This window comes from Tyto alba, unplaced genomic scaffold (genome assembly GCF_018691265.1).
Source record: "Tyto alba isolate M040663 unplaced genomic scaffold, T.alba_DEE_v4.0 Super-Scaffold_11, whole genome shotgun sequence".
Classification (NCBI taxonomy): Eukaryota; Metazoa; Chordata; class Aves; order Strigiformes; family Tytonidae; genus Tyto; species Tyto alba.
In genome coordinates this window covers 5702976-5716677 of record NW_024881273.1, presented here as the reverse complement: position 1 = coordinate 5716677, position 13702 = coordinate 5702976, and the positions used below count along the sequence as shown (strand labels likewise).

General features: G+C 47.6%; 1 protein-coding gene across 8 annotated transcripts in view; it reads right to left on the bottom strand.

The window, feature by feature from the left end:
• Positions 1–13702, bottom strand: part of RAPGEF1 (Rap guanine nucleotide exchange factor 1) — an 89770-nt gene that overhangs the window by 8835 nt on the left and 67233 nt on the right. For 4 of the 8 annotated variants that reach the window (XM_033011982.2, XM_033011981.2, XM_033011984.2 and 1 more), the window contains 6 exons: positions 9794–10075; positions 8321–8413; positions 6597–6685; positions 5116–5227; positions 3404–3479; positions 92–176 (listed from right to left, as the gene is read on the bottom strand). In XM_033011982.2, the coding sequence (XP_032867873.2) occupies positions 92–176; positions 3404–3479; positions 5116–5227; positions 6597–6685; positions 8321–8413; positions 9794–10075 (737 nt within the window). The remainder of the gene's footprint in view (positions 1–91; positions 177–3403; positions 3480–5115; positions 5228–6596; positions 6686–8320; positions 8414–9793; positions 10076–13702) is intronic. The other 4 variants (XM_033011985.2, XM_033011986.2, XM_033011987.2 and 1 more) reach the window with 3 other exon arrangements.

The window sequence follows — 13702 nt, the reverse complement described above, 5'->3', positions numbered from 1 at the left end:
GACCAAACAACTTGCCACCCACTCCCCCCATGATGGCTGCTCAGTTCTGATTCCTGGTGGGGGGTGAACTGCCACTCATGCCAAAGGATATCTGTACTGCAGCTTCTTGATGAGCTCTTCAGGGGTAATAAATGTCCTGTATGTAGTCAGAAAGGCTTCACAGTACAGCACCAGATCTACAGAGAAAGACAAGAAAGCCTCAGACAACCCTGCTTTCAGAAAAAAGAAGCTTCTTGTAAGGCTGAAGCCAGTCTTACGAGAAAGGAACATGGACACATTTTGACACGAATGGACTTAATAGAAATGCTGTGCTGTTGTTTCTTACCAGCAGATGGACCCTAAAGCACAAGAGCAACAGTGAAACTGCCCTGTCCCCACTGGCCTGGCTCCCATTTGCAGCACTCAGGCTTGCTGTTTTGCTTATGTGACCACCAAAGGGGTCAGTGAAAAACAGCTGTTTGTGAGACAGGAATTTTCAATAATGGGGTCAAGGAAAACTGTGGTTTAGACCTTGGGGATACTTGAAAGAGAAGACCTGAAGGTGAGAGGTGGGTGCCTGTTCTCTGTCTTTACTGCTTAGGCAGCACAGAGCCCTGCAGAAAGCCATGGTCACTCTTTCCTCCTGATCAGGAATGTACATGTTTCGACATGATATGGTGCTGCAGACCCTCTGCCCTTGCTACATTCCAGGAAATCTGCCTCAGGACAGTGTAAATATAAGATTATTTTCAGCCAAAAGAAGAGTAAATTATACTGCAAAAACCGATGCTACCATGACCATGACCCTGCCACAACACAGACTCTGACACGATGCACGCAGACAGCTTTTGTTTATTAATCTGCAGCAGTGGGTGCTACAGGCTCCAGAATTGCAAAGGCTTTGGCCATCACCATGGGCACAAAGGAAGGAATTTGAAAAAAGCAGGAACTGCAAATGGGAAAGCACTTCAGGTCAAGACTGCAGCACACTCGCTGTCCCAGGCAAGGGTTGGTCACTGTGGACAAGGGTGGTCAAAATGGAAACTTATTAGCCCCGGTAGCTAAATGTTAGCCCAGGCAGCACGTGCAGTGGGATGGCACACTGCTCCTGCCCGGGCCTCTGCAACCACTGGCAGAGCCGTGTTAGCACAGACGGGGAGGAAAAGCTCCTGCCCTACCTGCCCAGGCGAGGCTGTACATGTAAACCTTGCTTCAGTCAGGACAGGGATCACCCCACGCCCATGTGCTGTAACATCCACCCATCATGTGTGGAGGGTGGGAAAGAGCAGGGCACGGTGCGCCAGTTGTGCCTCTCCACCTGAGGTGTTTCTCTTGGCTGGAGCCTGAGAGAGGCGCCGCTTCCTCCTGCTCTTAAATCAGAGTGTTCTGCTGCCTTTTGGTTAAAGACAATCAGACATAAGCTCTAAAGCTGGAGGCTGGGTGGTCATGTCAGGGGATGAGTCCTAGGCCCTGTCCAGCTGTAATCCTGCTCTCACAGCAAGCGCGTGTGGCTGTGAGCGCTTAACTGACCATGGATCTTATTCCTGAAGACCACAAGTCTGTCTTTATCCCTTACTCCATTTATCCCTTTTAGAAAACCCAAATGGACAAGAAGCATCATGCAACAGGGCGTGAAGTTACATTTATTCTGGGTTCCCATCTGCCCAAAAGGCAACGTGAGGTAATACAGCTGGTCTGCTCTGGCACTTGAAGCTGCCAAGAAATTCATCTTTAAAGGAAAGCCTCTTAACTATACCCCTCTGCACCGTTTGGCTGATTGATTTACAAGCCCTGAATTCTTCTCATTGTAAGCTTAATTCATTAACCCTCTCAGTCACCCAAACACTGTGTTAGCATAGCACAAATTCCTCCATGCTCCATTCAGCTCAGTGGCTTGGCAGCGCCTGCGAGGCTCAGCTCTGTGCCTATTCTGAGAAACGTGCGGCACAGAGCTCCCTCCACCCAGCCGCTCCCCCCATCTGTACTGCCGGGCGTTTAAAATCCTCCTCTATATTTTCCTAGTCTTGCGAGGTTCTCCACGGCTCTCACCTCACTGCCTGCAGCACCCTCAGAGCTCCCCGTTCAGGAACTGGAGGTCTAGCACATATCCCTTTACCAAGCAGCTGTCTTTCAACGGGAACAGTAGGGAAGTTTTTCCGATGTGATGCTTGTTCCAGAGAACAGCAGGAGTAAATCAGAGCTTCTCTATTCCAGTTTCAGCATTTTCATAAGGGGTATTTCCACCATCTCATTTAGACCAATTTTTTAAAAATATACGTATCTAGCCTTGGCACAATCAATTGCCTCCTCCTCTCTAGTATCCTCCTAACTTTGGTCCTTTCTGCCTGGCTTTGCAGCCCAATGTAAACAGGGAAACATTGATGTCAGGGGAAGTATTTTCTTGCTAGCCCAATGGTGCTGGTAAGTAATTGCAAACACCTTATGCTACAGTAAAACCCTGTCATTTAAAAATGCACATGAAAGATATTTCCCCTTTGACTATCAAACCTCTAAAATATGAATGCTGAGTGGTTCAGCGGGTTAGCGCATTTTGCCTTGCATCCCAGGAGATAAGGAGATCAATTCTGGTTAAGGCCATCAGCACAAATGTGTTTGGCAGGTTCAAAATCACTCTCTGGAAACATTGCAAAGGCTGCCTTTGCCATAGGTCTTGGAAAGGAACTGCTTTGTGTGGGTGGTTTGGGGAGATAAAGTGGGGTTTTAACAGGTCTAGAGCTAAGGGTTGCTAACCTCCCTTTTCATCCCCTGCATCTCCTTTCTTGTACAATGGATTCCCTCTCTGAACTGGTCTGAGTGGCTACCAGCATGCAAGTACACAGAGTGGGGCTAGGAAGTGAAATGGTAAGTTGAAAATAAGGGGTGTCAGCAGACCAGCACCTGGACAGCTTGCCTGACGCCCACAGATACTGCATTAGACCCAAGCCAACGTCCCTCCTCTCCTAATCTGAAGCAACAGTCACTCCAGCAACTCCTACAACACCACTGCCCTCAAGTTCAAAGGGCAAGGAGCACCACTGAAAACAGGATCCATCCCACAACAGGCTGGTCACACCTGCACTCGCAGAAGGCAGTGGCCTACCTCGGCAGGTGCGGAGACACCACCACAGCACTGGCACCGACTCCACTGGTGCGCCTCGCCTCCCAGATCTGGGCGAGGGCTCTGAGGAGTTAATACCATCCCTGCTGCTAAATGGAATGAACAGGCGCTTATCCAGCTTACCTCCATGTCACCAAAGATAAGCACAATCCCCCCCCCCCGCAACTCGGAGGATCACGCACGCAGTCCTCGCCGCCCTGCCCCAGCTGCCTGCAGCCACATCACGACGGCGCGCACCGCAGACACGCAGGGGTCAAGCAGCAAAAGGCCGCACTCCTCAGCTCTGTTTTGGTGCATCCACTGTACCTTTCCTGTCGGTCTCTGTTGCATGCACTAACAAAATGTCTCCGGATCCACCACGAACATCTGGCCCATCATCTCCCTGCAACGAGAACAGAAACACGTCAGGCATGGCCCAAGCTCCCTTCGGCCTGGTTTACCATCTCTGGGGTTCAGGCTCAGCAATAACTGGCAGAGGACACAATGTGCCTGGCACTGCTCACGGCATAAGCTGGGACATGGTCTTCAGTGCTGGGCAAAACCTGGAATTTGAATAAAGCGTTCGGTGCCCCAGATGAGGATCTGCGCCGATCCTCACTCAGGGCCTCTGGCTCCTTAAGGCCAGGCTGTGAAGCTCAGTGAAAGCTGAGCCTTCTGTCCACAGAAGAATGAACAGAAATGTCCCAGACTCCCAAACACTCCCAGAAGACCATTAACAGAGCAGTAACGCTGTGTGAACTGTCTCAAAGTGCGGGATCACGTACCACAGCGGCTGTGGGGTGAGAGGTCATGCATTTAACTTGCATGTTCCTGGAACATCAAAACCTAGCAAGCCAATTCCCTAATCTGGAACTATTTGGCTGGAGGTCACCTGAAGTGATCCAATAACCGGGAGCAGAAAACAGCCCTGCTAACTGCTTGACCCCTGCCTTACCACTCTCTAAAAACATCTTTCCACTACTTACTGCAATTCACAACTAAAAATATGCAAAACTGATCTATCACTCAACCAGCAGTTCCCACACTGCGGGAAATGGCTCGCAGTGGCAGTTCTATATTGTTTTAAATATGTAGACCATAAAGAAAAGAAAAAGAAATAAGGGCTGACACAGATCAGCTAGTCTCAGATGTTCATAAATCACTGATTTTTAATAGTTTTTAAAGGAAATATTCCTGTAAAGGAGACTGGAGTTGTGTCTGACTTCCCTTAGCAGTGTCTTTGCCATTTCAATATGCAAAACACTGGAAAAAAACATGGATTACAGCCATGGAGCAGCTATGTCTAAGATGTGAATTTTTCAGGTGACCCTCTGGCAAGACTCATGAAATACTACTTAAGGAATGAGTAATAGCTTCTCACTCTCTCCTACACATCTCGGCTGACCAAAGAACACTCATAAAGTGCCAGTAAATGATACATTTTCTCTGTTTTTCAGACTAGCCCCCTGACAGTCTGAAAGCTTCAAAAGCCTGCATATTCCCTCAAGCTGCATGTCAGAGACAGCTTGGTTCAAGAGCACAGTGAGCAAAGCTGGCTGGGAGTGCACCCAAGGCTAGAAAGACATTTCTCAAATACAGAAACAGTTACTTTGGCTGCTCTTCCACATCAGTAATGTAACATCCTCCTCGGGAAATCTGCTAAACCTGCCTTCAGACTGAAAAGCCAACACCATAAACCTGCACCTGGATTTACTGTGCTCAGGCTCTCAGGTGTTTCATTTCAGACTGTAGAGGCTGAAGAGGTGGGAAGGAGGAGACTGGGAAAAGGGCACAAGATGAGCTGGTTTTTAGAGACATTTCATGTTTTGTTAAACCCCCACTCAGCACGGATGATCCTTGCCTGTACCAGCATCTCATACTTTCACAAGAGCCTGCACACATAAAGCTGCATACTGCTTCTGCTGCAACCTATTTTTTCCTACCAAATAAAAGCTGATGCCTTGCTTGTGCACACAGAGAATCAGAATTCAATACAGCATAAACCAAAGAGTATAAAAGTAAACCCTGAATGCACCTACCTCTTGCTTCAGCGTTAACCTCGACATAATTTCACTGTGGTCAATAAGGGATAGCTCATCTACCTCTTCCTCCAACTGTGATGATTCTAAAGCATCTGGTGATTGCTGCTGTCTGTAAAAAAAAAAACAAAACAAAACAGGCAAATAGCCATCAGTGTCATTGCCCATCCAGGGGAAGAGATGCTGTGTCCACCCAAGCTCTCAGTGTACAGACCTTCATTAAACGACAGTAAGTAGACAGACAGTCTGGAGGTAAAGCTTTTGCAAACAAGCCCAAATGCCTAGCTTTAATTCCGTTGCTTTGTGCATCTCTTAAAAAAGAAAATGATGAACATTTAGGACCTGAACACTTGTCTGCCTGCATTTCTGGCAGACAGGATTTTACTATGTCCTACATAAGTACACACTTCCATGTCTCCTTAATCCACCAAATTTTTAGTGCACACAAATCTAAGCCCTTCCTCAAATGTGTATGTGCAGAGTATGCTCAGCCTCTATATATCTTAGTCAGCTCATGACCAGTTGTGCTGCTACAAGGGGAGTTGACAGGTTCTCTTTTTGCAGGAAGATAGAACAGAAAGCTCTGACCACTTTTTCAGTGTACAACTACAACTCTAATATTCCTATCCCCAAGGGCTAGTACTCTTGTGCCTGGACATATGCTCTCTCTGCCTGTATTCCTTAAAAAAAAAAAAAAAAAAGTATGCATGTTCTTTACAGCTTTCTCCAGGCACAGGCCAAAATCCTGCGCACCAGTCCATACTTTGAGTAGATAGTGAGCTTTGCAGAGAACTCTTGCATTCTCTCCTTCGCTGCAGGGATTAAAAGCCTCAAACCAACTGCAGGAAAATGGGGGAGGGAAGTTGACTGTCACACACAAAACAATGCTGTTCTCCAATTTTGCTTTAGAAATGCAATTGAAGAGCAATCTCAAGCAGCAGGGAGGCACTCACTCCACTCCTCCTGAAGCCCATCTGTTACAGCTTGCACCTCTTCATTTACATAGACAAATGATAGCTAAGAGCATTAGAAGGGATATAAAGCCTCCTGCTTCAGGGCCTCAGCCTCTAACTAGCAGGGTTAGGAAGAGATTCCCCACTGGAAGACTGTTTCCCAACAATTATACAGACTTTTTTTTTTTCACGTTTCCCTGGAAGCAGGAGGGAGCAGCCAGTGTCAATGCCAGGACTGCCAATGAGATGGACTTAGGATGGCTAACAGGGGCTGCATTAACCCCTGCAGGCTTGCTGAATTAAGTAATAACATCTTGCCAGGATCCTCCTTGTTCAGCAGGATCCCACTGCTCACCAGTTATGCAAAAAAAATAAACGGGCTCAAAGTTTAGAGGACATTGAGAAGGCTGGCAGAGAAAAGGCAGCCAGCCCCAAGGACAGTTTGGAAGAGGGCAGGGCTAACAGGACGTTGGTAAGACTCTACCCTTTGAGGCTGGGAAGCAGGAGCGCCAGGGGAGTCAGGCTCACCTTTCAGCACCATCTTTGCCTTCCTTCCCCATGGCACTGCTGTTGGAAGTGGAGTCTTTGGAGTGGCTGTCTTTGACAGAGGGAGATTCCTGCAAAGAGAAATAAGTTTTTCATTACACGGGGTCCTACATGATAGCTAGTTTTGCATTTACAGTCTACCTGCCTCTAAATGGCCCTTTACTGTAAATTCCTACAGAGCGGTTAAAGATTGATGCAAGTTCATGCCAAATGCCAGGAAAACACAGAAGTTAATTAGACAGGAAATTTGGGACCATCTCTGGAGACTAGTGTAATTAGTACTGTTTGCTTTTAACATTGTGAAATGATGCTGAAAGTTACAACACAAGTCAGCTGTTGTCTTGGGTTTTAACCCTCTCGTGACTTTTTTTTTTCCTCCAGCCCTTACTGTTGAAATACACTTGCCTTCAGCTTTAATCAAAACAGACACAGCCAGATCTAAGCTCTTCGGTTTCAGTTCCCCTCCTAGTCACAGCCCCCCAAAAGCAGCCTGTCTTAGGGGGTGGATGCACACTGCTGTTCTACCTCTCTTCTCTCCCACCAGAAGAGGTTTCTACCTCACAGTGCACAGCTGTGGAAATGAGGTTAGTGCAGAAAAGCAGAACCATCTGAACCTGTGGCCTGGAACAGCAGGCAGAGAGCTCAAAGCAAAGATACAGCATTTTAAATTAGCCATTTCTTAAGGAGACAAATAGCCATGAACAGCAAATGGGAATATTAATCTAACAGTGTTGGAGTTCAGAATTATTTAACATCCTGCAGACTGAAACTTGGAAATTCAACCTACTGAGCAGACCAGACTGAAACCACCTACACGCTATCCATTTGGCCTGGAAAACACACTGGTGAGCTCAGGTTTCTTGGTGTCTGCAGAACTTTTCCAGACTATATCTGTAAAGCCCTTTGCTTCAAAGTTGAGAACCAGCTTGCAGCTGCCTAAAAGGATGGGCCTGCATAGATCTGTCTCCTGAAGGGAAGCGATGGGAGCACTATCTCTATCTCTTGGCATATTTAACAGCAGCATGGATAAAGGTCTTGGAGACATCCTGTAGAAGATGTGCCTTCCAAGATGAGGGCAGGCGAAAAGATCGCCACAGACCTCTGCCGCTGTTTCCTATGATCCAACAGGAAGACGGCACCTCCCTGCAATGGAAAACACCCTGTCTCCTCTAGGAAATATCTAAGATATGAGGCTTGAGTAAAGGAAGAAACAGCGTGTGATTACAATGCTAAATCAATCACTCACTTTGTATCCAAAGGTGAAGGAAAAAAAATAAATTTAGAACGCAAGGCTTTGTGTATTAAAATAGGGAAGCCAAAGCAGTTACAAGAATAGACACAGCCCCAGGACAACGCTGTTCAGAGTGCATCTTTCTGGAAGGGAACCTCACGCAAGCAGCTCCAAACAGACAGCGAAGCGCAAACGAAACAGCGCGGCAGGAAAAGCCGTCCCTACCTCCTGCCAGGGCTCACCACGACCCCGAGAGCATCGCCTGCTCTCCACCTGGCCTGGGAGGCCGCCCAAGCCTGCAAGCCAAGAGTGGGCAAGCCGAGGGACTGCCAGCAAGGGAGCCGGGGCAGCAGGACGGACACGGGAGCTCCACGGTGTGCAGGAGAGGCCGGTGCCAAGCGCGTCAGCCCCGGTGTGAACTCAGCATGCACCAGGCAGCCCCTTCCCGGTGTCCGGCCCTCTCCAGGTTACTTACTCCTTCAGAGCGAGGGAGTTCCCCGTTGCTCTGGCCAGAGGAATACAGATTGACGTATTCACCCTCACCAGCCTCCTCACTGGCGTTTTCACTCTAAGGGAGACAGGATGAAAGGAAATACGTGATGGTGTCCCCTCGCCAGCACTTAATATTAGTGAGAGAACGTACCCACGGGCTGCGAGGAGAAGCGCTCTCAGCAGCTGCTGTCACCTAACTGGGAGCCCTTCCTCCAGCTCAGCGGAAAACACTGAGCACCAAGGCTGTACCTTCCCAGGGGTAATTGTTTTCTGGTTCTTGAGGACTATCCCGAAGGCCCTGAGCTGCAGCACGACAGCAGCAGGCACTGCTTTGCAAGAGCTGCCATGGACTTCATGTGAGACTGCGAAGGTACAATATGCACATGTGGGTTTCAAGGTTACGGATGCTGAGCATTCAGAGCTTGACACACAAGTGCCTGTCCTACCAGCGCTGTAGTCCTGCCACTAAATGCAGATCAGCCCTGCAGCCCAGAGGGTAACCTAAACTATGTTACAAGCACAGACTAGAGCCATCATGTCAGGCTAAACCAAATTCAGGGGCTTCTAGGCTGTAACAAGGACCCAACGCAAGGAAGATGCAACAGCAAGGTCAATTCCAAAGTGTGAAAATCTGATCACTTACTCTGCAGTCAGTGTTCCTCTTCCAAACTTTGTGAAAAGACAGCACTAGCACGCATTGTGCTGACAGCTCTAATCCCACCAACTCTAGGCTTTGCAGCAAACAAAAGAGGAACTGCCTTGAAAATGAGGTGTTTAAAAAAGTATCTGTAATGAACAAACCTGCTCACTGATCTGCAAAACTGATCTGGGACCTCAAACTAGTAGTGCCGTATCAGTGTGAGAACAGCATTAGTCTAACCTCTCCAACACACGACGCTTTGCACTAAGGTGCACTGCCACCAAGCGCACAGCTCGGGCTGCTGGTGACTGGAAAGAGCAGGAGCCTGGAGAGAGCAACAGGTACGTGCACGGGAGAGACAGACCCAGGCTGCACCCACCGCTCCTGAGGCTCTCCAGTGACTTCGGAGGCAGCAGGGCAGCAATCACCAAATCCTGCCATGGCAGCAGCTGCAGGATGTGAACCACTGTCGGGAGTCCGTGTTGAGAAACCACCAACCTCACAAAACACTCCTTTACCTTTCTCAGCTTTGTGTTACAATTGCAGGAAGCTACAGCAACTTCACTCTCCCCTTCACCAGCATTTGACATTTTATGTTTCCTACATATGTGCCAACATTTTCTCAGACCTGTTGAGGTGGTTCATTTTTTCTAGCCATCATTTTTAAATAAAATTACGTCTCTGCAATTCACACACACATTTGGAAACTGGACTAGATCACATTCAGCATGTATTAATACAAGAAACATTTTCTTTTAAAAAAACAAATAAACCCAGCCTTGCGTTAAGGTGCATTATCTCTTTGGATAGTCTCACCGAAGGCGTCTGGAGGGAATCAGTGAAAGAGGTTTCAGAAGGAAGGCAGACAGGAGCATTCCCGTTAAAGCTGCTCTCCTGAGAAGAGGAGTTTGGCACATCCACAGTGCTGGGTGACTGGCTGGCTGCAGCGGGCACCGCTAGGTCAGAGCTCTGAGATGGATGGACGGGCGGAAAAGGTGGGGTGGAGCAGGAGGAGGAGGTAGAAGAGAGGAAAGGAGGTATGGAGACTTGGTTGTGAGGCACAAAGTCCTGGGAGTAGGACCTAAACACAGATTTGTACTACAGGATGCAGAGACGTACAACACAAAAAACAAAGAAGATGGAGAAAGGAAAGAGGCAGACAAAAGAAAAAGTAATTAGATTGGCAGTAGCGTAGCAGTGACAGCACAAGGCATTTCTAACACAGGCACCTCTGTCAAAAGGCCAACCCGAACACAGGCAGCACCATTTTATCATCCACATGCCAGAGGAGGAATTGCTACCTGGGACACGTCAGCCAGTTTTTTCATGGAGAGGCATGTTCTTGCACAAACAGCAGCTCAGCTGCTCATCTCACAGATGGAAAGTGGGCACCAGGGTGTTTATCTGCAGGGATCCAGCCTTTGCCAGGCAGAGGGAAAGCCTGGCTATCTCAGTGGTGCTAATGACAGCGACCCTGAAAACACTGGAGTTGACTGAAAGGATGCGAAGGCATACAGAAACCACAACTGTGAGCATGCTGGAAATATCTAGATAGAGAAAAATACTCTGAGTGCTTATTGCTTTTCTGGGATTTTCCACAAGATCCAAACTTAAGATGCTGTTTGCTCCAGCCCTGTAATTTAACAGCTACTGTGTCAAGTCTGTTCCAGAACACGCAGCTCCCAGGGAGGAGTGGCTGGATACTGTCTTCAAAGTTACACTCAAGGATAAATGAGATTATGCTGCTACTCCTTCCCATTTGAGAAACATAAGGAGCAAAAACGGTAATTGCCCTCAGGAGTGATGAATTCCTTATCAAACCGATCCTTTAATGCAGTGCCTTGAAGAGTCAGCTGAAGAGATCATCTGCGTAAAGCTGTATTTCACTATCTTTCCTAATCATCAGATTACTGTTCAGATAATATTAAACAGGGTGCAGTGGGAATATATTGTGCCAAGAAAAACAAGAGCAACCCTCTGTCTTTTAACATCTGGTGCTAGTAAGATTTGCCATCAGGGTATGTCCAAAACAAAGCTGACATCCATCAAAAAAAAAAAAAAAAGACAATAATGCTAAACCTGGTGGAGAGGAATTTATTTTAAAACCTGTAAAGCTCAACCACTAGTGAGATCTGTGTTGTAGCCAAGTGGACTGAAGAAAGAATCACACCATCCAAAAAACCCCACACTGAAATAAAGCTGTGGCAGCTGCTCATTTGAGTGATCTGCTGCAGAAGGATGGTGTCTTACAGAGCTCTCAAGAAGCACAGACACAACTTGCTCAGATCAGGCTGAAAAGTGACACCGCTGTGATGTAAAAAGGAGAAGGGAAAACAAAGGTGTGAGTTAGAGAATTCAGGCTACATATTCTCAGGAGAGTTGATCGGGTGCTAAAAAGCAAAGCTTAGTCTGTCACCTGAGCTGCGGCAGCAGCATCCAGTTCAGCAGTGGTATTTTTGTTTCTGCCTAGGAAAGATGTGAGTTTAAAAATCTAAACTGAGAACAGCCTCGGGCCAGAAGCCTGGGCAAAAAAGCTTTTCCACTACAAAGGAAAGGAAACGTAAAGGTCAATGGCTAGGCTTTACCTTCCACCACCTTAATCCGAGTGGTTGCCCTCCGAAGTGCGTGGAGTCCGGCAGTGCTCTGGGTGTGTTCTCGGGGCCCAAAACAAATTGCAGGCCATAATGCAGAGGAGCAGAGGGAGATGCTTTGGAAAGAGAGCTTAAAAGACTACTGAAAAATAATTAAAATGCAAATCCCTACCACATGCCTGTGGCTAAAAGGAGACTGGCTCTAGGACAGGCTCCTCTCTCTTCCTGCCCATTTCTTTCCGGATGAGCAGCTCTGGCTGCAGGGACACCGTCAGCTTTTGGTGCTGCCTCAGTAACAATGACAAGTCTAATCTCTGTATTTACTTTCTGCCTGGATAAATGCTCTACATTTATTCATTTTCACTTGCATGGCACAAAACACTAAATCCCTCGTAAGACGCCAGGCTCATGACATCATCTTGGCTCAGCAGATTCATTATGCCTGCTCTGTCTCCCTGGTATTTCATGATCTCACCAGCACTAACATGCCAACTATCACCCTAAGTCCCAGGCTAGACCCCAAAAAAAGAATAGGAGCAAAGCAGGTGGAGAAAGTGTACTTCACCAACCACTGCTGCAACAGCTCAAGAAAGCACTCAACAGTCTGCTGTCCCAATAACAAGATCCTCTGCTCCAGTAAAGGAAATAATTTGCTCAAACAGAATGTATGTGCCAGCACCCCTAGAGCTGGGCTTCCTGCACCCGCATGAGACAGGCGGCATATGCTGTCCTTCACTTTGTAGTTGATGGACATCTTCCACCAAGGAGTGCCAAGGGGTTCTTGTGTCTGACCTGCCAAACCCAGAGAAAAAGCCAGGCTTTTGCAAAGCAGCAGTGGAGCTCACGCAGGGCACAAGTGAAAGACTGTCCTCAACCAAGCCACTCTGGGTCAGGCAGCATCCTGCGAAGCTCTCGCGCTGCACGATGGTGCTGGCAGGGTTAGTTCAGGCCATACGCCGGCCGGGAGGCTCAGCAGCTGAGATGCTGCCTGGTACACTGCCTGCAGGCTGAGCTAGCAGCTCAGCAAGATGAAATATTGCTTCTGGGGCAGGAAAATTTGCACAGATTCTGTCTTGCATAGTTTCAAAGACATTAATCCCGATTAAAAGGCAATTTAGAACTAAATAGAATGTAACATTGCATAAATCTTAGAAGTTTGAACGCAGATATATTACTACTGACAATCACTACATATTCATCTCTCCTCAGCCTTATCAATACACCTTTACAAAACAGTATCTTGGCATAAGATGTGTTGAAAATGCTGGTTTAAACTCCAGGTGCCCAGGAAAATACATTAATCTTCATTATGTGATCCGCGAACAATCATTTAACGACACAGACATGCTCTCAGCATGCTGTTAACAAAGGGAACAGTGCAGAGAACCCTTTGGTGCGCTGGTATTAATTAGCCAGGCTGCTCTTAACTTCCAATCTTGTTGTAAAGTTGCATCTTGTAGAAAGTGAGCCAGGGAGCCCCCTCCTTCCTCCAGAGCCTGCAAGCAGCTCTGGAATTCCAGCTATGCAGCCGTGCTGGGACAAGAGCCAAGAATGAAGCATACTTTTAAAGGGGAAAAAAAACACCCTGCGGTGGAGATGATGTCCATATGTCACCCATTCCTGCTGCTCCCCAGTCCAGCCCAGCCCAGCCCAGCCCAGCCAGCAGCTGCAGCAGAAATTGTGGCAACAGCTTCCACGGGGCTTGGGTGTTGTACATCTCTTGGAAGTCCTGTCACCTTTTAAAAGAGATACTTTTGGGGGGAGGGGACAGTCCATTCAACAGAACTGTCACAAGCAAACTAGTCATCCTCTAGTCCTCCCCCCAAGAAATCACAGGCAACAGTTTATCTTGGAAACAATTCAGTACTTGTTTTAATCTGCTTCCTAGAGGTTTCTTGCAGTCAGTGAGGCCTTGGTTATGGCTGTATTGACACAATCTCCTACACCACAGCTTTGCTTTAAGGGAAGTACTTCAAAACAATCTCTTGGAAAGCTAAAAAGCAGGATGCAACTGGATCCTTTGAGAAAGGATGCTTTCCTCTATTCAAACTCTGGCCAAGCTGCCAGGCTCCCACCACAGGATGGTCTCCCTGCATCAGTGATCCTGACCTATGATGGCAAATAGCCAACAGAA